Here is a 22,158-nt window from a genome sequence, read left to right on the forward strand (position 1 = left end):
GTAATTGTGCTCAGCTGAGCTCTTCTCAATGGAGACCAGTGCCTGAGTGCTAGCCCCAGTGGGTGTAATATTCGTCTGCTCTGTCCCAAGGACCACATAAAGGATCTGTGTAGTCCTCAGTGTAAGTTCAGATTCCCCAATGTCTTTCACTGAGTAACCAGGACTCCCTGAGCTTGTGGCGTCCCCTACCAAGACTACTCAAAGTCACAGCCACACCGTGAGTTCTGATACACAAACCCTCAGTTTGTTTTTTTGTTTTTGTTTTTTCATAATACTGGTTCAGAAGTTCCACACAGTCACTAGGTCTTAGCCTCCTGTTATTACTCCCCACCAGAGTCAGTCCCCACAAGAGTCATGTTTCTACACTCAGCTGATTGCCAGGCACAGACACAAGCTGGCACAGCTCTTACGTATGTCCAAAGTGGTGCCTGCTCTATCGGCTTGTATGCCTTTGTGAGGTGATCAGAGAGAGAGAAACGTGTCCGTACTGTGCCTTTTATTTTTTCTCTCCTCTAGTTAGGCTGGTATACTTTCCCCCACAGGGCTTCAAGCCTCATTCCCTCTAGGCACTTCCTGCCACTTTTTTAAAATTTATTTGACAGGTAGAGTTATAGACAGTGAGAGACAGAGAGAAAGATCTTCCTCCAAATGTCCACCATGGCCGGAGCTGTGCCAATATGAAGCCAGAATCCAGGTGCTTCTTCCTGGTCTCCCATGCGAGTGCAGCGGCCCTAGCGCTTGGGCCATCCTCCACTGCACTCCCAGGCCACAGCAGAGAGCTGGACTGGAAGAGGAGCAACCAGGACTAGAACCCGGTGCCCATATGGGATGCCGGCACCATAGGCAGAGGATTAACCAAGTGAGCCACAGCGCCAGCCCCCCCTGCTGCCTTATTGCCAGTGTCTCCAGCTACTGCGGTCTCACCTCACCTCACTTTCCAGCGCTGGTGCAGAGGCACTCAGCAGCTGGAGTCCCGAGCTCTGGGTGCCCACACCCTCCACGTAGGTCCATCATGTCCCTTAATTTCAGAATAGCTTCCTCTGCTGTTTTGTCCCTAGCTCTTCCTTGAGACTATACTATCTCCACTTTTTGTATTATCATCTCCTGGACTAGATCAGTAAGCTCCCTCCCTATTCTGCCATCTTGGAACCGCGCCCAACCATTCCATATTAGATTGCCCGTGTGCATGCAGGAGTCCAACCAGTTATGTTTGCCCTCATTTTCCCTCTATGGTGCTGCTACGTTCAGCATTGGCTATCCACCAACATCAATAGTTTTCAACTTCCCTCCCTTGGCAATGTGGTCTTAAGATCCGTTGTCATTTTTCTGCTTGTCCTGCTGATTCTAAAACAATAAACTCAATTCTTATTGTATCTGCCATTCTGAGACACACTGACTTGCTCAAAATACATTTGTTGGCCCTTGGGGTCTATCTGATATACCATGTCCTACATTGTCACACTAATTATTTTTTTTCAGTCCAACGTTGGCAAAATCCTGAATCCCATCAAAATATAAATTTGTCAAAATGTAAATGAAAGCTGCTAATGCAAATGATCCATCCTAGAGAGCTTGCTTAGAATGGAAAAGCTTACAAGCCACAGAGCAGCCTCGCTTTTTCCTCTGGCAGGGTGAGGCCAAGCCCTTAAAAAGCCAGATGGGTGTTCTGAGAGTGGCTCTGTCCTGGAAGGAACCCAAGCTAGCCTGAAACTGGGGAGAGAGGAGTCTGGGGTTTCAGATTTCACCTAGGCTCCCTAAGAATGCACCCCTCCCCCTGGCATGCATCCCCCAGGGCTCCCTGTCCAGCTTCCCTGGAGCACCTGGAAGGCCCAGCCTGCAGGGATGGAGTAGCATGCACTCTCTGATCCAGGTCCCATGCTGCGACCAGGTGCCCAGGGCAGTCTCACTATCCCCATGGGAGCTTCCTTCCTGGGATGGTGCTCAAACACAGTGCACACATAAGGGACAGTGTGGAGGTAGAAAGATAAGTAAAGTTAGAAACCTCGGCCAGCCATTATTAACCATGTCCACATGGGGAGCCAACGAATGTGTCTGCAGTCCCTAGAAGGGGACAGAGGTACCCTCTTCACCTAGCAGAGAGGCATTGTGGGCCTGCACCTGCGTTCACACCTCACATTGGGTGCCAGTGGCGGGCTCATCCTGGGAGTCCCGCACACTGTCTGCATGGGTGGGGCAGCAGCCCTCTTCCATAAGACACACCGGAGACAAGTTTCAGGGCACACGACAGCTTTATTAGCACCAAGCACACCTTGTAAAGGGCAGGCAGAGGGCACCTAACTGATTCAGGGCAGCACTAATTCTATAGCTGAAGGTGGTATTGGTGCCACTATGCTTCTCAATCAGCTTGAAGGTCACATAGGCTCCTGGCTTTCCAGGTGGGCCTGGGCCACACCCAGGAGCGGTTTACCTGATTGGCAGAGGCAGGGCTGGGGGAAACATTCCTGGGGCTCCTGGGCCTGCCAGCACTCAGATAACTGCATGGGCTAGGCAGGCAGTCTCACGGGATCTCCCACAGTGGAGTGCGCTGCATTGGGTCGCTGGGCCATTGGTAGAACAGGGAATGACAAGCACAAATAGTGAAGAGATATGATCCAAGTCATAGCACCAATGTTCCTGAACTGGGGCTAACTCTTCATGACAGGTTAAAATACAGAATCAATACATAAAAACAAAATGGTACAGAAACTAACACAAGAAGAAGGACACAGGTAGTGTCTTGCAGTCTGGATTCAAACTCTCACTGGCACGGCTGCTTGCAGTCACTCTCCTTCTTATATTCCGTGTTTCTCTTTATAACTTGGATCTTAAACTGGGCTCTTCCAGGTGTCAATGATACAAAGCTTAAAAAATAAAAGGGTCTCTTCGACCAAGTTTCCTAGGACTTCCCTTGTTCCCTCAAGCCTAACGCTTCCATATAAAGACTCTGGACCACTCAGCATGGAATCTGGGCTCCTGGCCTAGGCAGGGCCTACATCCTTCCTCAGCCTGATGAGGTCACAGGAGACAGAGGCTTGTCCTGCTTCCCAGAAGAAGAAGTCAGAGGCCAAAGTCCCTGGGTAGGGGAGCTCTCAATGCACACAGCTCGACGTGAGTAGACCCCAGAGGCCCAAGAGGGCTGCAAGCACTTTCCACGGCCCAACAACTCCAAAGGCACCCAGTGGTGAATGTCCCAGATAGGCAATGTCATGTCAGCAGTGCGGTCACTGTGGTTGTGATTCCAGCATCACAGATGGGAGAAGCCCTGGTTAGAGAAAAGACAGGTGATTCCCTGCTCCAGGACAGCCCCGGCTACTCCTAGAGTCCTCCTCCCGTCTCAGGAATTCTCAACTCCCCACCCCATCAGATGCAATAAAGAAGGAATCTTCCTCAGATTCTCAGCACAGATGCTGTACACCTGCCCACCCGCTCTCCTGCCCTGAGAGTTGACTTTGCTTACAACAGACCTTGCTAGTTCATTTTAACCTTGGAGCATCCCAGAGTTCTCTTCCTGCAGGGGGACCAAGACCTTTTACAGGTTCTCTGGTACCAGGAACGCCCTGCCCTCTGCCTTAGGAGCTGGGTTACAAAATCCTTCCCACCCCTCATCCTGGGATGGGCTCAGCCTCCTCTTTGCTTTGAGGATGGAATCTCTGACAACGACTCCTCGAGTGGAGCGTCCATGCTGCTTGCTGCCCACAAACCCTGTGCCTGTGTTCCTGTGCCCCAATATCCCGTGACTGGGCCCTGAATCTGCGCTACACAATCCTGAGCTGGCTAAGCCTTCTTCAACCCACAGGCCATGAACCAGCTGCTGAACCTGGTGTAGGAAAGGGCCCCCCTCCCTCCCTCCACCAGGCTGGCTCCTGACAGTGAGAATTCATTAGAACTCAGGGCTGAGCTGGTCCCAGTTAATGCTACTGAGGGACATGAGGACTGATTTCCTCGTCTCATTTCCAGAATGAGACAGTGCAGTCCAGGGGACAGGACTGGACTTGGGGAATTCCCTCTGCCATCATCCCAGCCAATCCCATCTGCCCTCTGCTTCCCTCCCAATGCTGCCCTCCATACCTGTCACTCAGAATGGCTCCCCTTGCACGACAAGGAGGACTGAGCTGGTGAGGAGCAGGAAAAAGGCCCAGGGCATGGGCATGGTGGCCGTGGCCTTGGATGCAACTACTCCTAAGGTTGTGGGTGGCCGCGCTGAAATGGAAGCAGAAGACTGGACGCCCCCATCCAGACTCCAAACCCCAGGAGAGGCCTTCCAGCTCCTGCTCCTGTTAAAGGCAGCCGTGCACACAGCTGGCACCTATACTGAGCAGCTGCTGTGACAGGTCCTGGAGTAGCACGGAGGGAGGATGGGAAAGATCTGCCAGAGAGGAAGCCAGGGTGACCATGCAGACCATCCCTCCTGGGTGGTGGCCAGGAAGGGGGGCAGGAGCTGGACCTGGAGATGGTTCTGAAGGACCAAAGAGAGAGAGCAGAGAAATGGGAGAACTGGTATTCTAGGAAGAGGGGATGGCGATGGGAGAAGGTCTAGAAACAGCGACAGGCACGGGTGGATGCCAGCAGGAGGGCACGTGAGGGGACTGAAATACACACCGTGAGGAAGAGATGAGCAGGAGGAGGAGGAGAGGTGTGAGGGAAGGCACAGCGGTGGATGCTGCTGTTGTCGTAGGGAGGGACACATCACACTGGATCATGTTTTCAGACACTCAGGCTCACACACACCTGCACACAGCACCCTACCCTGGCACACACACAGCACAGGACACTCACAGGCTCACACAGCACACATAAATCGTCACACCCACACTCTCATTCATACACACCCACATTCCCACACCACACGCACCAGCATCCACACCCTTACATGCACACACACCCATACCCTCGCATGCACACACACCCGGGTACAGCACACTCACATGCACACAGCACCCACACCTTGCATGCACACACTACGGTGGCGTCATCTCATCTCCAGAGAGCACCCCTTCCCGCCACCCCATCCCTAGTTACCTGTAGTCTCCGACATCACCTTCCAGGGCAACAAGAATTTCCCCAGCCACCTTGGGCAGTCTCCCAAGGACACCCTGCTTAATTTGTCAGTCAGCTGCCTGTCATTCTCCCAGGTCGTCTTATTCCAGCTGGCCCCAGGATGAACCTCTGTCCACTTTCTGGCGTTTGGGTCAAAGAAGAGGCCGATCTGTCCACCGAAGCTGAACTGCCAAGACCCGTGCCTGCCGCCGCTGGCTCCATGCCAGCAGCACATCCTGCCCTGCAAGCTCGGGGGATCTGCCCCCATTGGAAAGACATTGTCAGAGATCGGTCTTGACAGGTCCTCTGCCCCACCTGGGATCCACTTCTCCCAACCGTCCCTCTGGTATCTCCTGGCCCTGCTCTGTCCTCTGCATCCTGCACTTCCTCCTGGGGCACTTGAGTGGGGCCAACTTGCAACTTCACAGGAACATAAGGAAGTCCCCATGCCCAGATCAGTCTTGACAGACCCTTTGCCCCACCTGGGATCCTGCATTCCCGTCCCCTTTTCATCGCCTCGCCCTGATGTCCTACCACTCCTGCCCTGTTACTGGGCCTCCAAAGGAACCCCAGTATCCATTTCTGCACATGGAAATCTTCAGTCCTTATTCACAAACCTGCCCTCTGCCCAGGGTCTTTCAGGCTCACCCTTGCTTGTGGAATGTTTCATTTCAGCCACTTGCTGGTTGAGGGTGTCCACCACGTCTCGCAGCATTTCTGTCTGCTCTGCCCAGTTGTCAATGGCATCCACTTTCCTCCCAAGGGGGTCAAAAAAGCTGATCTTAGTGAAGCTGCAGTCACAGTGCAGAATCCTCCTGTCATCCACGTGAACCTGAACATCACACCGTTGCTGTCTGGGTCTGGCCTTGGGATTGACAGTTATGTCGTAGCAAAGGGAGTGAGCATCTGTGGAAGAGAAACACGAGTGAGGTGTGGGGATGAAAAAGGACTCACACTCAACCTCTCCCCCAGCTCCAAGACACTCAAGAGCCCACCTGAAGGGCAGGGATGGGACGCATGGAAATCAATTCCCGCCATTGCAACTCCATCACTGGCTCCCAACTTTCTGCCACCTGTGCTCCTTGTAATTCAGGTTCTCTGACCAAGTACACAGGGTCCTCGGCATGGCCCACTAGACTCGGAGGGGGCTGGTGACAGGAGTCCTGTGTAAGCATACACAGTACCTAAGCTCAAACGCATCTGAACAGAAACTCCGACACCACGTGATAAGAAAGTGCAAACCACATGGACATTCCAGAAAGCTGGCGCAGACGATGCTGGCCCAGGCAGCAGCAGGGGAAGCCTGGTGTGGGTGGTCCCTGGACAGCCACTGTCTTCTCCGAGCTTCTAGCCGAACTGACTCCAAGAGGCAAAAGAAAGACCAAGACAGGTGTGCATAGGAGGGAAGCATTGAGAAACACAGTTTCCAGAGTATGGCAGGAGTGGGCGATCAGGGCAGATCAGTCAGCTGGGGGGTCCTACAGAGAAGAGTGTGAACAGACAGGTGGACATACAGGAGTGCACCTGTCACCTGAGTGCACGCACACATGCTCCTACGTGGACCCAACCAGGGCTGACACCACACACCGGGAAGAAGCTGGCAGAAGCAGTTAGCACAGTGGCTGGATGATGACCGCCTCCCCTACCCGCACCTGAGGCCAAATCTCCTGTCCAGACGAGGACTGAAAACAGCAGCACTGAGCGGGACCCAGTGAGAGGAGAGGAAACTCTTTCTTAGGAAAGGTCAAGGCAGTCACAGGTTTACAGTGAGAGACAGCAACAGCTTTTACTGCAGGACTCTGGTTGTAGAAAAGCCTGGGTAACTCGGGCAATGAGCACACGAGGACTCCAAAACCCACCACCAGGAACAGTAGATCTCCACGCGCATCCCATGGACACTGGTCCTGGGTAAATCACAGAACTCGAGCCCAGATCTTCAGTTTCCTGAGCTGGAGCCACATGTGCTCCTTGCCTGTGAGGAATTCCTGGTGGGGTGCAGGAGCAGGGAGCCTGTCCCTTCACACCAGCAGGAGGCAGCACCACTCACTCCGAGGTGAGCTCATCTTCTACAGTGCTGCCTCCCAGCTGCCAGGGAAAGTGCAGGAGAAGGTGCCTGAACACAGGTTGGGGGTGGGGGGATGGTGTCCCCACTCCTTCGACTCAGGGTCCTGGGCTGGGGGTGTGCTTGCCTGGGGCGGCCTCAGGCAGGGGATAGGCGCCATCACCATCGCCATCAGGTAGGGGAGAAGTCAAAGGGACAGATGGGATGGAAGCCCGCTGTTCCTGGTCCCCTGCTGAGACTGGCTCAGAGGCTCACAGGGACTCAGCAACTCAGGAGGGAAGTGTCAGGATGAGGCTGTGAGGGGTGCCACAGCAAGTAGGCGCTGAGAGGTGCCATAGCAAGTAGGCGCTGGTGGTTGGAAGGGGAGTTTGTGGTTGCAGGCGGGGTCGGGGGATGGCCTCAGTCGCCTCCAGGCAGGGTGCGCTCTCATCCGCGTGCACCCTGGCTCAGCGCCCACCTTCCCCAGGACGGGGCTGGGACTCCAGCAGTTTCCACACCCCCTCCCATCCTCCTCCTGTGACTTCTGGGAGAAGCCTCCACAGAGAAGCGCAGGCCCGCGAGGAGGTCCCCATCCTCTCTCCCTGCCCTGTGCCCTGCCCTGAAAGCACTCACCGGCCGGCGCCCGGAGCCCAGCTGCCAGCAGAGGCAGCAGTAGAAGCAGCAGCGAAGGGAAGCGGTGCCCGGACAGCAGCTCCATCCCTGAGTGAGTGTCAGCTCGGAGGCGTGCGAGCTCTGGTATTTAAGCACCCCCCACCTTCCCTCCTCCCCTCTTTAAGAGTGTCAGCTCAGAGGCGTGCCAGGGCTGGTAGTTAAGCACCCCACCGCCCCTCCTCCCCTCTTTACAAGCCAGCGAGCTGTTATTGGCTGAAGGAAGTGTGGAGCTACTGGAGGAAGGAAATGTGGAAGGGAACGAGATTTTTGGCCGCGCTGAGGTAATTGAGGTAATTCATTTTCAGGTTTTTCCACTCACTTCCTGTTCCAAGAATTATACCACTCCTGTTTCAAGTTTCTGACTGCGGCTGAGAGAAAGGACTTCCTTTTTTGCCATTTGTTCACCCTCCAATGGCCGCCACAGCCGGCGCGCTTCGGCCGGCACACTGTGCTGATCTGAAGCCAGGAGCCAGGTGCTTCTCCTGGTCTCCCATGGGGTGCAGGGCCCAAGCACTTGGGCCATCCTCCACTGCACTCCCTGGCCACAGCAGAGAGCTGGACTGGAAGAGGAGCAATCAGGACAGAATCCGGCGCCCCGACCACAAGGCGGAGGATTAGCCTAGTGAGCTGCAGTGCTGAGTCTAAAACAGGGGGCAGGGCTGTCTCCCACAAGGTAAATTCCAGCGCTGTTGTTGGAAATTTTTCTCTCTGTTGAAGTTTGCTGCTTTCGTTAAATGTGTGTGAGATTTCTCCTGTCTCTTTTACTGATTTTCTGCTCGCGTCTTTTTGAGCAGTTTTTTTGTTTGTTTGTTTGTTTGTTTGTTTTCAGTAATTGGAGGGGCAGCAAGTGAGAAGCTCAGTCCCCTGCAGGACAACTCGACCTGCCCTGTCCTACCCTGAGTGCTCAGAGCTAACAGGGCTCTGGTGTTAAGGGGTGCGGAGGCTGCCCAGCGAGTGGCCAGTGGAGTTGCTCCTTGGGACGCCTCTGTCCAATCCAGAGGCCAGAGTCCAGCACCTGCACGGTGGCCCAGACCACGGTGTGCATAACAGAAAGCCTTAAAGCTGTTCTCCAAGTCAGATTCAAAAGTGATTTCGCTGTCCTGTTTAAAGCAGCCTTTTGCATTTTTCCACATTTCCATTTTCCAAATGCCTTCATGGTTAATCAGTGGTGGCTTTTTGGCACTAATTTGTTATCTTTTTTATTTTCCTGCCTTTTTCAAGGACAATAACTTAGTGGGAATGTTTGGGTTTAGCTGTCCAGAATATGTTTGGAGTTTATTTTTAGCTCTTTCAGCCTTGCACAGGTTTTATCCCCACCACCATTGGCTATTTTCACCACTTCTGCTGTTTAATATTATTAAATTAATGACATGAAAAATGTTTATTTTTCCATGCTTATACATCCTGATAAAAGTGGTCTAAATGTGAATGGGGAAAACACACACTTTCTAAGTAGTCTCTTTCTTGAGTCTCTTTTGAGCCCTGCACTTCCTGAGGGACAGCAGTTTTATTCATTGAACTTAAATGTGTGGTCTCAAGGGAACACCAGAGAGAAGAGTCATTGTAGTTCATAACAATCAGATAGTTGAAAAATAAACTACAAAGGGTACTTTTTGGTTAAAGTTATCTTTTTTCCCTTCAAAATTCCTTTTTAGATGTTCTTTGAAGATCATATTGATGATGCCAAATAGTGTGGTCACTTGCATGGCCTTGGTTCTGCTTCGTCCTATGCACAGAATGGCACAGGGAAGTTCATGAAGAGGAAGCCGACGAGCAGTCATGACACGAAACAGTCCTTTTGTTCTCTCTGAGCTACAGACATGCCTGTATATTCTAACTGCTTTTTCATATTCTCAGGCCTGCACTGCCAGCTTCCTGGGCGCACCACGGCTCTCCGCCCGCCCACGCGACCTTGACTCTGTGGTGTTGGGTGCCGCTGCCCCAAGGCAAGAGTGGCAGGTTACAGGAATTGAGAGACAGCGGGACTAGCTGCGCGCAAGCCAGGGCGACTAGCTGCGCTCCAGCCGCGCCCTCCCGTGCGCCAAGCGAGCTACCCTCCGCAGCACGATGCTCATTTTTGAAAATACAGCTACAGGCTCCGCTGTCCCTGGCTTGTAAATCAGAACAGTACGTCCTGAACATCCTCCAAGAACGGATTTACTTCTTTTCAACTCTGCCTGGCGTTGGTGGCAGCGTGACTGTATCACACTGTAGGTAATCCGTCCTCATCTGTTCATGAAGTGAAAGACTGTCGCCAGGGGCTGGCGCTGTGGCGTAGCGGGCAAAGCCGCCCACCGCAGTGCTGGCATCCCATATGGATGCTGGTTTGAGTCCCGGCAGCTCCACTTCCCATCCAGCTCTCTGCTGTGGCCTGGGAAAGCAGTAGAAGATGGCCCAAGTGCTTGGGCCCCTGCAGCCATCCTGGCTCCTGGCTGCAATTGGCTCAGCTCTGGCTATGGCAGTCATCTGGGGAAGTTAACCAGGGGATGGAAGACCTCTCTCTCTGTCTCTGCATCTCTGTAACTCTGCCTTTTTAAATAAATAAACAAATCTTAAAAAAAAAAACACCTGTCTCCAGTTAATTACTGTAACAAAAACAAAATGCTGCAATAACCTTCCCTGGCTAAACCTCTAGGCAATTATTGAAAAATAATAGAGATACAGAATTGATTTAAGAATTGAAAACAATTTACAAACATGTCATTTCACAGGTTGAAACACTAGCCAAATACTTGTCACTATTAAGACCTAGCTTAGGCAGAGGACAGTGGAATATATACTTATAGTAAGATTAAAAATGATGTCACTTTTCTGAAAGACAATGTGACACTATTTTATCAAGAGCCTGAAATGTAAAATTAAGAACATTAATTTTTGTATGAAAGTTCTAATCTTAGCCATGTGGACCATGAGAATGTATGCCAATTACCTATTGGTTTGATTATGAAATGTGAATATACTAATGTGAGGAAGTAAATATAGGGGCTGGTGTTGTGGCACAGTGGATTAAGCCACTGCTGAGACACCAGGATCCCATATGGACAACCAGTTCCCTGCTGTGGCCTGGGAAAGCAGCAGAAGATGGTCCAAGTGCTTGAGCCCCTGCACCCATGTGGGAGGCCCAAATGAAGCTCCAGGCTCCTGGTTTCAGCCTGGCCCAGCCCTGAACATTGTAGCCATTTGGTAAGTAAGCTATCATAGGGAAGATCTCTCTCTCTCTCTCTCTCTCTCTCTCTCTCTCTCTTTCTCTCTGCCTTTTAAAAAAGTAAATAAATTTTTTTACAAAAACTAATCATTTTGAGACATATTTATTTATTTTTTTCTTTCTTTTTTTTATTTAGTAAATATAAATTTCCAAAGTACAGTTTATGGATTACATTGGCTTCCCCCCACCATGATTTCCCTCCCACTCGCACCCCTCCCATCTCCCGCTCCCTCTCCCATTCCATTCACATCAAGATTCATTTTCAATTCTCCTTATATACAGAAGATGGATTTAGTATATATTAAGTAAAGATTTCATCAGTTTGCACCCACACAGAAACACAAAGTGTAAAAATACTGTTTCAGTACTAATTATAGCATTACTTCACATTGGACAACACATTAAGGACAGATCCTACATGAGAAGTAAGTGCACAGTGACTCCTGTTGTTGACTTAACAATTTGACACTCTTGTTTATGGCGTCAGTAATCTCCCTAGGCTCTAGTCATGAGTTGCCAAGGCTATGGAAGCCTTTGGGTTCACTGACTTCGTTATTATTCCGACAGGGTCATAGTCAAAGTAGAAGTTCTCTCCTTCCTTCAGAGAAAGGTACCTCCTTCTTTGATGGCCCTGTTCTTTCCACTGGGATCTCACTCGCAGAGATCTCTCATTTAGGTTCTTTTTGTTTCCCAGAGTGAGACATGTTTATTGGCACAAAAATATGCAATCTAATGTTTAAAGGAAAAGTTCCCGCGTAAGATTTCCATAGCCTGCCAACATTTTTCAATGAATAAGGTTCTACTCCTGATGATTCACTATCTTGCACTTCTCTCATCGGTTCCCAAAAACAGGTGATGGAAAACCAAGACAAACTTTCACAGTTCTTGAGAAAGTCCAGGTGCACTCCATCTAGCCACAGGCCACCTTTTTCCCATAAAGCCTCTTTTCGCCAGTCTTTCTGGCATGGGCACCCATCATGTTGCTTCTGCCCAAGACGGCGCTTCTGTCCTCTTTCTTTGGTCTCACTTCTGCTCTTGGTGGTGGCTGGGCTCATACACGGGGTTCCTCCAAACCCCTCAGCACAGGTGTCCTCCCCTCTCCCACTCAGCCAGCGCTGCCCACGTCCTGGAGTCCAGAGGAGGAGGTACAGGCTCAGGAGAAGGGCTCAAGGGAATTGAGCTGTGGTTGGGGCAATGGCCCATGAGCTTGGAGGGGTTGCAGACAATGAAAGCTTGTCAGGTCCCAGAACTAAGGGAGATCCCTTCTGCAGGACCTACAGCCTCCACGGTAATTCCACACTGCAAGTCCTCCATCAGGTCGTCAGGTCTAAGCACTTACTGTGTGCAAATGCTTCTCCGAGAGTCTCCCCTCTGCTCAGAGAGCTGGGCAGCCCAGTCCAGGAGGCAGACAGCTCGCGTGTACCCACATCACGGTGACGCTCTTAGCACCCAGAGGGAAGAAAGTCAATTCTTTCTGGGAAACACTGGGAAACTTGAGGGGGGGTGACATTGGGCCTGAGCCTGAAGAACTATGACCACTTATTTGGGTGGGAAAAGAGATCAGATCGACAAAGGAATGAGAGGAAGTTGCTGCACACCAGTGTGGGGACCAGCAAGAAGAGGGAGGAGGGCAGAGGAGCTGTCCTGAGGGCGGGGCCAGGCTGGGGGTGAGGGAGGCCGTAATGGGGACAGTCTCACAGAGAGATGCTCACTCACTACGCAGTCTTTCCGCAGACTTAGAAGCTGGGCTTGTTTGAGCACATCTGCTTCTGTAAATTTGACTTTGGGGGTGTTTCAATATTTTACAGAATTAAGATGTCAAATCAAAGTTGACAAAAAGCGATCTCTGAATATCAACAGCAAAATAAAATTAACCTCTCTACACACTAATTTCATTGCATAACCTCACACAGCGGTACTCGATGCTAAGTGAATCTTGTCGTAACCCCTCCACATTTTATATCCTTGCTGTTGGTAATCTCAGCTTGACTTTTGTAAATTTGTTTATTTGAAAGGCAGAGTTACAGACAGAAAGGAAGAGACAGAGAGAGAGAGGGGTCTTCCATCTGCTGGTTCACACCCCTGATGGTCACAATGGCCAGGGCAAGGCGGAGTGGAAGCCAGGAGTTTGCTCCAGGTCTCCCACGTGAGTGCAGGGGCCCGAGCACTTGGGCCGTCTTCCGCTGCTTTTCCCAGGCCATAGCAGGGAGCTGGGTGGGAAGTGGAGCCGCCAGCAAGAAGAAAGGAGGCTGCAGAGAGGAAGGAAGGCAGGACCCCAACACAACCTTGAAAGTGGCTGCTTGCACTTGTCTGAAGCAGCTGCCCACAGTTATCCTGTCTAGGGAGGGAAGGTGTCCTAGGCTCTGCCTCTGTAACTCCAGTCATAAATCCGTCCTAGAAATCTGCCCCAGGTGTCTCCTTTACAAACACACGGGACCCACAGACATGGTCCTAAGTCACTTGGGCTGCAGTTTAAACCCACCAGTGCTGTATCGGTTACTGCATGATGCTGATGAACCCACAAATATGGTGAGAAACCTGGGTTCCAGGCTCAGTCTCAGGAAATGATTCCCACCGAGGCGGCGGGCATTAAAAAGCTGTTTTCCCAGCACTCTGGCCTCAGAATCAGTCCTTAATGCATTCAGATCTGGCTAAAAAGCCCATGAGAGTATTTCAGGCATGGAAAGCCAAGACACTCTGGCAAAAAAAAAAATGACCTAAAGATCTCTGTGAGTGAGATCCCAGTGGAATGAACAGGCCATCAAAGAAGGAGGTACCTTTCTCTGAAGGGAGGAGAGAACTTCCACTTTGACTATGACCTTGTCTAAATATGATCAGAGTCGGCGAACTCAAAATGCTTCCCTAGTCTTGGCAACTCATGACAAGAGCCTCGGGTGATTACTGACATCATAAATAAGAGTGTGAATTGTTCAATCAACAATGGAAGTCACTGTGCACTTACTCCTTAGGTAGGATCTCTGTCCTTAATGTGTTGTACTATGCGAACTAATGGTAAAACTACTACTCAAACAGGACTTTATACTTTGTGTTTCTGTGTGGGTGCAAACTGTTGAAATCTTTACTTAGTATCTGCTAAATTGATTTTCTGTATATAAAGATACTTGAAAATGAATCTTGATGAAGAATGGGATTGGAGTGGGAGATGGGATGGTTGTGGGTGGGAGGGTGGTTATGGGGGGAAAAGCCACTATAATCCAAAAGTTGTACTTTGGAAAATTATATTTATTAAATAAAAGTTAAAAAAAAAAAAGCTGTTTTCCACCCTCCGCTGTCTCGGGGCCAGTTTTCCCAGCCCGGGTTTCTGTAACACTCAGAATCCAGGCATTGCTCATATGGGATCTGCGCACTGTAGGCAGCAGCTTTCCCTGCTGTGCCACAGCGCCGCCCCTAGTTTAACTACTGCTGATGATGCACACTGATCTCAGAACAGGTTTCTCACTAAGGCTTTGCTCTGTGGCTTTTCAAGTTGGTTTGTTTTTCCTAGAAGTGCATAAGCCAATTGGAAAGAGGTTCATGGACCACTGAGTTTTCTTTTTAATAAAATGTGCATATGTATGTGCAAGTGCTTACTTTCAGAACGCAGAGAAGGTTCTGTGCACTCTGCCATAACCAGGTGAGCGTTCACACTGCAGCAACAAGCTCCTCTCAATCACGGTTTTAGCACAACATTCTCTGGAACGACCACATCACAAAATATGCAAATCTCTGCTCTGCTTATGAGCAGCCCTGGCCATGCTTTTGTGGTCATCTGGGCAATGAACCAGCAGATGGAAGCTATCTATCTCTGTGTGTAACTCGGCTTTTTTTTTTTTTTAAGATCTATACTTTATTTGAAAAGGAGAGGAAGAGTGATCTCCCATCTGCTGTTTCACTCTCCAAATGGCCACAATGGCCAGGGCTACACCAGGCTGAAGCCAAGAACAAAGAACTTCATTTGGGTCACCCACGTGGGTGCAGGGGTCCAAGGGCTTGAGCCCTCCTCCACTGCTTTCCCAGGCACATTAGCATGGAGCTGGATCAGAAGTAGAGCAGCTGGGACTCCAACCAGAGCCTGTGTCACAGGCAGCAGCTTAATCTGTTATGCTATAACACTGGCCCTGTAACTCTGCCTTTCAAATACATAAATAAATCTTTAAAAAATGTATATAATGCTTAGTGAAAAAGTTATGTCATAAAGTATACGCATCACGGTAATTTTTAACTCTTTTTGGATTAATCTATTTATTTGAAAGAGCAACAGGAAGAGAAAAAGAGAGAGCTTCCAACCATCACTTCACTTCCCAAATGGCCTTAACAGCCTGATCTTGGGCAGACTGAAGGCAGGAGCCAAGAACTCCATTTGGGTCTCCCACATGGGTGGCAGGGTCCAGGCACTTGGGGCATCTTCCACTGCCCTTGCAGGCGTATTTGTAGGGAACTAGGTCAGAAGCAGAGTAGCTGGGACTCTGATATAGGATGCCGCTGTCACAAGCAGCAGTTTAACCCACTGTACCGCAACTCCAATCCCTACACTAACATTTTTAAATAAATGCGTCCAGACTTGTGTGAGACCCCTGAAAGGAAATAGAGCTCAGGTAACTGAGTTAGCTTATATTGATTTTATTTAGTTCTTTGATATGTGTAATGTTCCTTTTTTTAAGATTTATTTTATTTATTTGAAAGACAGAGTTACAGAGAGAAAGAGAGAGGTCTTGCATCCATTGGTTCACTCCCCAGATGACTGCAATGGTCAGAGCTGAGCTGATCTGAAGCCAGGACCCAGGAGCTTCTTCCTAGTCTCCCACACGGGTGCAGGGGCCCAAGGACTTGGGCCATCTTCTCCCACTTTCCTAGGCCATAGCAGAAAGCTGGATTGGAAGTGGCACAGCCAGGACTCGAACTGGTGCCCATACGGGAGGCTGGTGCTGCAGGCCAGGGCTTTAACTGGCTGTGCCACAGCACAGGCCTCTAATATGTGTAATTTTCAAAAGGTCATGATGACCTCGTATCAATTTTATAATCATAAATACAAGTGGTTATAAACAGTCTCTTCTCATGTCTGGTTCTTGCCGTTAATCTTCACCACCACTCACGGCTTCAGAAATTCTGCTTCTCTGATGCCATTTGGATATTTGCAGCCTCAAGCATTGTTCACTTCTGCCGAAGGACAGTGTGGTCAGGAATTCTAGCTTGGGGCCGGCGCTGTGGCGTAGCAGATAAAGCCGCTGCTTGCAGTGCCGGCAACCCAAATGGGTGCCGGTTCCAGTCCTGACTGCCCCACTTCCGATCCAGCCCTCTGCTGTGGCCTGGGAAAGCAGTAGAAGATGACCCAAGTCCTTGGGTCCCTGCACACACGTAGGAGGCCTGGAGGAAGCTCCTGGCTCTTGGCTTCGGATCAGCGCAGCTCTGGCTGTTGCAGCCAATTGGGGAGAGAACCAGCAGAGGATGGAAAACACCTCTCTCTCTCTCTCTCTCTCTCTCTCTCTCTCTATTTCTCTGCCTCTCCTCTCTTTGTGTAACTCTGACTTTAAAATAAATAAATAAATAAATAAAGTCTTTTTAAAAAAGAATTCTAGCTTTTAGGTGAGGGGAGTGACTCTGAAACTCAAAAGGACAGAACAAACCCTGTAAGGGAAAAATGGAAATTCTCAGAGGGAGTAGCAAAAAGAGGAAGAATTCTCAGCGTTCTCAACTTCAGCTTTCTGGCTCAAGATATTCACATTGCAGAACTCTGAGCACTCTGCAAATAGGAGTACTGAGCCACTGTGGGGAGTATGCTACGTGTTACACACAAGGTCTCATGGGCACTGTATTAGGGACAAGGACAGCAGTGTTCCACAGTGGAATTAGGTTTCTGCACCTCTCACTATGGATATCGCAGGCTGGATAAAGTTGTGACTGCTGGTCTTGTGTGCTGGAGGATGTCTGGAGGAAAGCCAAGCCCATCAGGTGCCGGTCACCCCTAATTGGAGGGCAAAATGAAGCCCTGTTTGCTCGGGAGTATGCGAAGCCCACTCCTGTGAGTTTGATGGCAGTCCTAGAAGAGATTCCTGAACCGCCTTGTGAAGGCCAGTTTGGAGTGAGGTATGCAGAGGTAATAATTTTCATTGAAAAATTTTTCATTTAAATTGTTTAAATTTTTACTTGTTTATGAGATTTATTTATTTGAAAGAGTGAGAGAGAGAGAAAGAGGGAAAGGCAGGCGCACACACACACACAGAGAGAGAGAAAGAGAGAGAGAGAGAGATCTTCTATCCACTGGTTCATTCTCCAGAAAAGCCCACAAAAGCCAAAGCTGGGCCAGGCCAGAGCCACCCTCTTCCACTGCTCTCCCAAGCACATTAGCAGGAAGCTGGATGGAAAGCAGAGCAACCGGGACTCAAATCGGTGCTAGTATGGGATGTTGGCATCACAGGCAGCAGCTTAACCTGCTGAGCCACAGCGCCAGCCCCAAGCTAAAATCTTTGGTTAAGGTGTAGTACTTGTTTCCTTTGATGAGGTACAGAACAATACTTCAGTGCACAGACGGCATAAGCCAGTCATGCCTGGCAAGCTGCTGTTTGTTCTCCTCATCCTTGCTCCATGTTTGGCCCCCACCGTCCCATTCCTTCTAGTTCTTGTATGCAAGACATTAGTCATCCCCCATGCTTGGGCCATAGCAACCGGCTCGCTCTGTCTGTGTCTTAGCACCTGTTACCTGACCTCCTTCTAGCCCTCTTCCCCCACCCTCCCCAGCCTGTAGCAATCACTATGCTAAGTTTAGGTCAACTGTTTTGTTAGCTTCCACATATGAGAAAAAGCATACAGTATTTGTCTTTCTGAGTCTGGCATATTTCACCTAACATAATGATCTCCAATCCCACCCATTTTGCTACAGATGTCAGAATTTCCTTCCTGCTTTTTATGACTAATACACCATTGTGTACATAGACTACATTTTCCTTATGCATTCACACATCAGTGGACACTTAGGTTGATTTCATAACTTGGTTTTCGTGAATAGTGCTGCACTGAACATAGGAGTGCAGGCATTTCTTTTAAATGCTGATCTCAGTTCTTTTGGATATATTCCCAGATTTGGAATAGCTGGATCAACTAGCAGATCTACTTTTACTTAGGTACTTGAGGAAGCTATGAGAAAATACAGAAATTCACAACATATACACACACAGAAATGCAGAGTCTCAAAAAGGCCCTTACACCTCAGCCTGTTTCCTGTCCCAGAGAAAGGCAATCAAAATCAAAGAACAAAAACCAGCAGACCCTGTGGAAAGGAGAGAATCCGACGTTCAGAGTTACTACGTCAGTAGGTTCCACTGTCCCATTTTTATAAGAACATCACAAGACATACAAAGAAATTAAAAAAGCCTCATTCAATGAAAAAAACTACACCATCTCCCAGAAAGATAGGAAGGCAGGCTTGCTATACAGACGTTAAAACAACGCTCTTAAAGATCAGAAAGACAAATAAAGGCACAGAGAGAAAGTTAAGAAAACAATGCGGGGCCGGTGCTGTGGCAAGGTAGGTTAATCCTCCACCTGCGCCGCCAGCATCCCATATGGGCACCAGTTCTAGTCCCGGCTGCTCCTCTTACAATCCAGCTCTCTGCTGTGGCCTGGGAAGGCAGTAGAGGATGGCCCAAGTCCTTGGGCCCCTGCACCTGCATGGGAGACCCAGAGGAAGCTCGTGGCTCCTGGCTTTGGATCGGCGCAGCTCCAGCCATAGCGGCCATTTGGGGAGTGAACCGGCGGACAGAGACCTTTCTCTCTGTCTCTCCCTCTCACTGTCTGTATCTCTACCTCTCAAATAAATAAAAAAATAAATAAAATATTGTTTTAAAAAAGGGAAAATGCATGAGAAATTGGAAGTTTCAATAAAGAAACAGAGAACCTCAAAAAGGACCAAAAAATGAATTCTAGAGCTTAAAAATAAAAACAAAAAGGAAAAGCCCCCTAGAGGGACTGGAACACAGATTGGAGAGGGCAGGAGAAGGAATCAGAGAAGTGAAAGTTGGACAATTGAGACGATCGTCTCTGAGGAACACTGTGCACACAGCCTAGCGTCCCACGTGTGTGCTCTGTGGAGCCCAGAGGAGCAGAGAGGCAGAGGGGAGAGGCGATTCTCTGAAGAAATACTGGCTGAACACGTCCCAGATTGGAGGTCAGCCTTCCATATAAACGTGCAAGAAATCCAACGACCTCCAAGAGACTCCTGCAAAGACACACCACGACCAAACTGCAAGCAAAGGCAAAATCTTCAAAGCAGCGAGAGAGAAGTGGCTCCTCCCACACAAGGGAGCCCGAGTGAGCTCAGCAGCAGATTGCTGTTGGAAGCTTCAGGTCAGGAGAGGGACCCACCTGCTCAGGAGGCAAAGTGCTAGCAACCGTCCTCCAGGAATCCCACCTCTGGAAAAGCACTCCTTCCTAAGTGAGAGAGGAGTGAAGACATTCACAGGTCAACAAAGCTGAGGAAGGTCCGCCTCACTAGACTCGCCCTGCCAGGATGTGTAAGGGAGCCCAGTAAGGTGAAATAAAGGGACACTAAGTAATACGAAGCCACACGAGGAAACAAGGCTCTCAGAGAAGGTACACACGTAAGCACTGTAAGAGTTATTGTTGCTCTACTGTGTGTTGTAGCTCCATTTCTTGTTCTCTACAGGATTTAAGAGGTTAACACTTTTTAAGGAAACTATTAGTAGCTCAAAAGCTGTGGTTATTGCAACCTTGATTTGTAACTCTACATTTTGAGGTATGAAAAAGCGATCAGTAGTTGATGTTTTTGGACATACGATGTATAAATATATCATTTTGTGGTATCAATAACAAAACGATTGGAGATGGAGAAAATAGGAATGTGGTTGTAGGATCTTACTGAAGTTAAGCTGGCAAAAATTCAAACGAGAGTATTACATCTACAGAATGTAGAATGTGACCCCCAAGACAACTGCAGAATACATACAAAAGCAAATGAGAAGGGAATTAAAACATTTCACCTCAAAAAAAAATCAACCAAACACAAAAGAAGGCAGGAATGCAGGAAATGAGTGATGAAAACCGATAGCACATACAGAAAACTAACAGCAGAAAGAAGTCGCTCTGCCTTATCAGGAATTACTGCAAACATAAATGAAGCTGCCATCAAAGACAGACAATAGCAAGTGTTAGGGAGGAGTGCAGAGCTGTGTGCTGGCCTGTGCTGTGGGGCAGAGGGAATGGAGAGGGAGAGGGAGAGGGAGAGGCAGAGGGAGAGGGAGAGGGCAGTTGAGAGTGTGAGGGCAGTTGAGAGTGTGAGGGCAGGAACAGGGTAATTGTGAGTGCTTAGATGGAGCCTTAAGACAGACCGCAGCAGATGTTGCAAGAGAGGAGGGGCTGGTGACATGCTCCTTCTCACTCTGAAAAGAACTGGAGATCTTTCATTTGAAAAGAATTGGAGAACTGAACTTCCAAGGAATCCCATCTAAGAAAGACCAGCATTTGGTAGCTGCCAGATGGTCCACTTCGGTTGTGAGAGAACTCACAGAGTTGACGTAAGTGCTCTCAGGAGATGCTACAGATCGGTAACCTTGGCAACCTGGTGGGAGACTGCAGTGTAATTTGAGCTTAAACTGAGCTTAAACTGAGAAATTATGGGATATGTACTAAATACAATTATATACATTGATGAAAAAAAAAAGAAATCCGGTCATTTGCAACAAAATGGAGGAATCTGGAAAACATCATGCTCGGTATCCCCCACCGTCACTGGGAGACAGCTCCTTCAGGACACTCACCTGCCTGTCCCACCTGTCCTCGTGGCCACCCTCACCACCCCCCATCACTGGGAGACAGCTCCTTCAGGACGCTCACCTGCCTCTCCCACCTGTCCTCGTGGCCACCCCCACCACCCCCCATCACTGGGAGACAGCTCCTTCAGGACGCCCACCCGCCTGTCCCACGTGTCCTCCTGCCCCCCCCCCCCCGTCACTGGGCAAGAGCTCCTCCAGGAATGCATTCTTCACCTGCCCACAGCACCCTCGGTGATGAAAACTGCAGTTGACCAAGTTACACATAACACAGACTGATGCTCCAATTCTGCTTTAAAAAAGAAAGTTTGTTTTTACTTACTCAAAAGGCAGCTAGCGAGAGAGAGAAACCTGCCATCCACTGGTTCACTCCCCAAATGCCAAGAACAGCCAGGATCAGCTGGACCAGGCCAGAGCCAGAATTCCATCCGAGTCTCCCATGTGGGTGGCAGGGACCCAAGTGCTTAAGCCACCGTCTGCTGACTCCCAGGTCACATCTGCAGGAAGCTGAACTGGAAACAGAGCAACCAAGACTCAGCCGGGTTCTCGGATACGGGATGCAGCCTCCCTGCACTGTGCCATGAACCCTCTGATGCCTCCCCTTGACTGCAATTGTGTCGTCCTTATCCCACTTCAGCTGAGTGCAGCTGGGGTCCTGGGTGCAGAGGCAGCAGAGCAAATGCAGGCAGAAGGGCCGAGCACCCGAGCTCCGCAGCACAGCCTTCCGGGCCGAGCAGCTCCGGGGCTTCCATCTCCTCTTGGAGGGCCGCCCACAACCCTCTTCTTGCATCTCCCCCGGAATTTCTGGCCAGGTGGGCACGGTTATGTTCGCACACAGCTCAGATTCATTCAAGCTGGATTCTCTGCAAAAGCAGGGAAAATCCTTTTCCTAACGTCAGAAATTCTTCAGGAAACTGGGCAAGCCACTCCCAGAAGGCAAAGCCAAGTTCCTGGGCACTGTCCCTGTTTCTTCCCTGTGTCCCTTTTCCTGTGAAGGTGGCTTTCAACCACTGCAAACCCCTGGCTGGTCTCCGAAGCCCAGTCTTGACCTGACCCCCTGACCCCGCACTGGGGATCCTTCCGGTAGCTCTTCAAGACCAAGCCCTCGTCCCGTCCATTCCACAGCAGTCGCAGTGAATGAGGATGGACCACCTCACTACAGAATTCAGAATTCCTCCTTCTGGCAACTCTTGTTATTTCTTCCTTTAGAAAACAGGCAACAACAAGGACAACAAACCCACAAGCTCCATCATATGCAAACACCACCTGGGGGCATGGCCTGAGAAGGAGCAGCTTCAACAGACCTGTCTGGAAGGTTCTTGGGGGCCAGCTGCAACCTCACGTCCACTCAAGGCCACACACGGCAACTGCGCTTGAGCAGCACGAGGAAGCCAGCTCGGGGGGGGTGGGGGGGGCATCTT

General features: G+C 49.8%; 1 protein-coding gene and 1 long non-coding RNA gene across 2 annotated transcripts; one reads left to right on the forward strand and one right to left on the reverse strand.

Moving 5' to 3' along the window:
* Positions 1-2,230: 2,230 nt before the first annotated feature.
* Positions 2,231-7,879, reverse strand: LOC103349960 (UL16-binding protein 1). The gene is made up of 5 exons (XM_051841274.2): positions 7,712-7,879; positions 5,686-5,943; positions 5,020-5,295; positions 4,069-4,200; positions 2,231-3,262 (listed from the first exon to the last, which is right to left on the reverse strand). Exons 1-4 carry the CDS (start codon positions 7,794-7,796, stop codon positions 4,076-4,078), a joined length of 744 nt encoding a protein of 247 aa, XP_051697234.1. The 5' UTR covers positions 7,797-7,879; the 3' UTR covers positions 2,231-3,262; positions 4,069-4,075.
* Positions 7,880-8,137: 258 nt separating this feature from the next.
* LOC138849778 (uncharacterized) lies at positions 8,138-10,315 on the forward strand. The gene is made up of 2 exons (XR_011388938.1): positions 8,138-8,423; positions 9,406-10,315. It is a non-coding gene; the product is annotated as an uncharacterized lncRNA (long non-coding RNA).
* The last annotated feature ends 11,843 nt before the right edge of the window (positions 10,316-22,158 follow it).

The sequence above is a fragment of the Oryctolagus cuniculus genome, chromosome 5 (genome assembly GCF_964237555.1).
Source record: "Oryctolagus cuniculus chromosome 5, mOryCun1.1, whole genome shotgun sequence".
NCBI classification, from domain to species: domain Eukaryota; kingdom Metazoa; phylum Chordata; class Mammalia; order Lagomorpha; family Leporidae; genus Oryctolagus; species Oryctolagus cuniculus.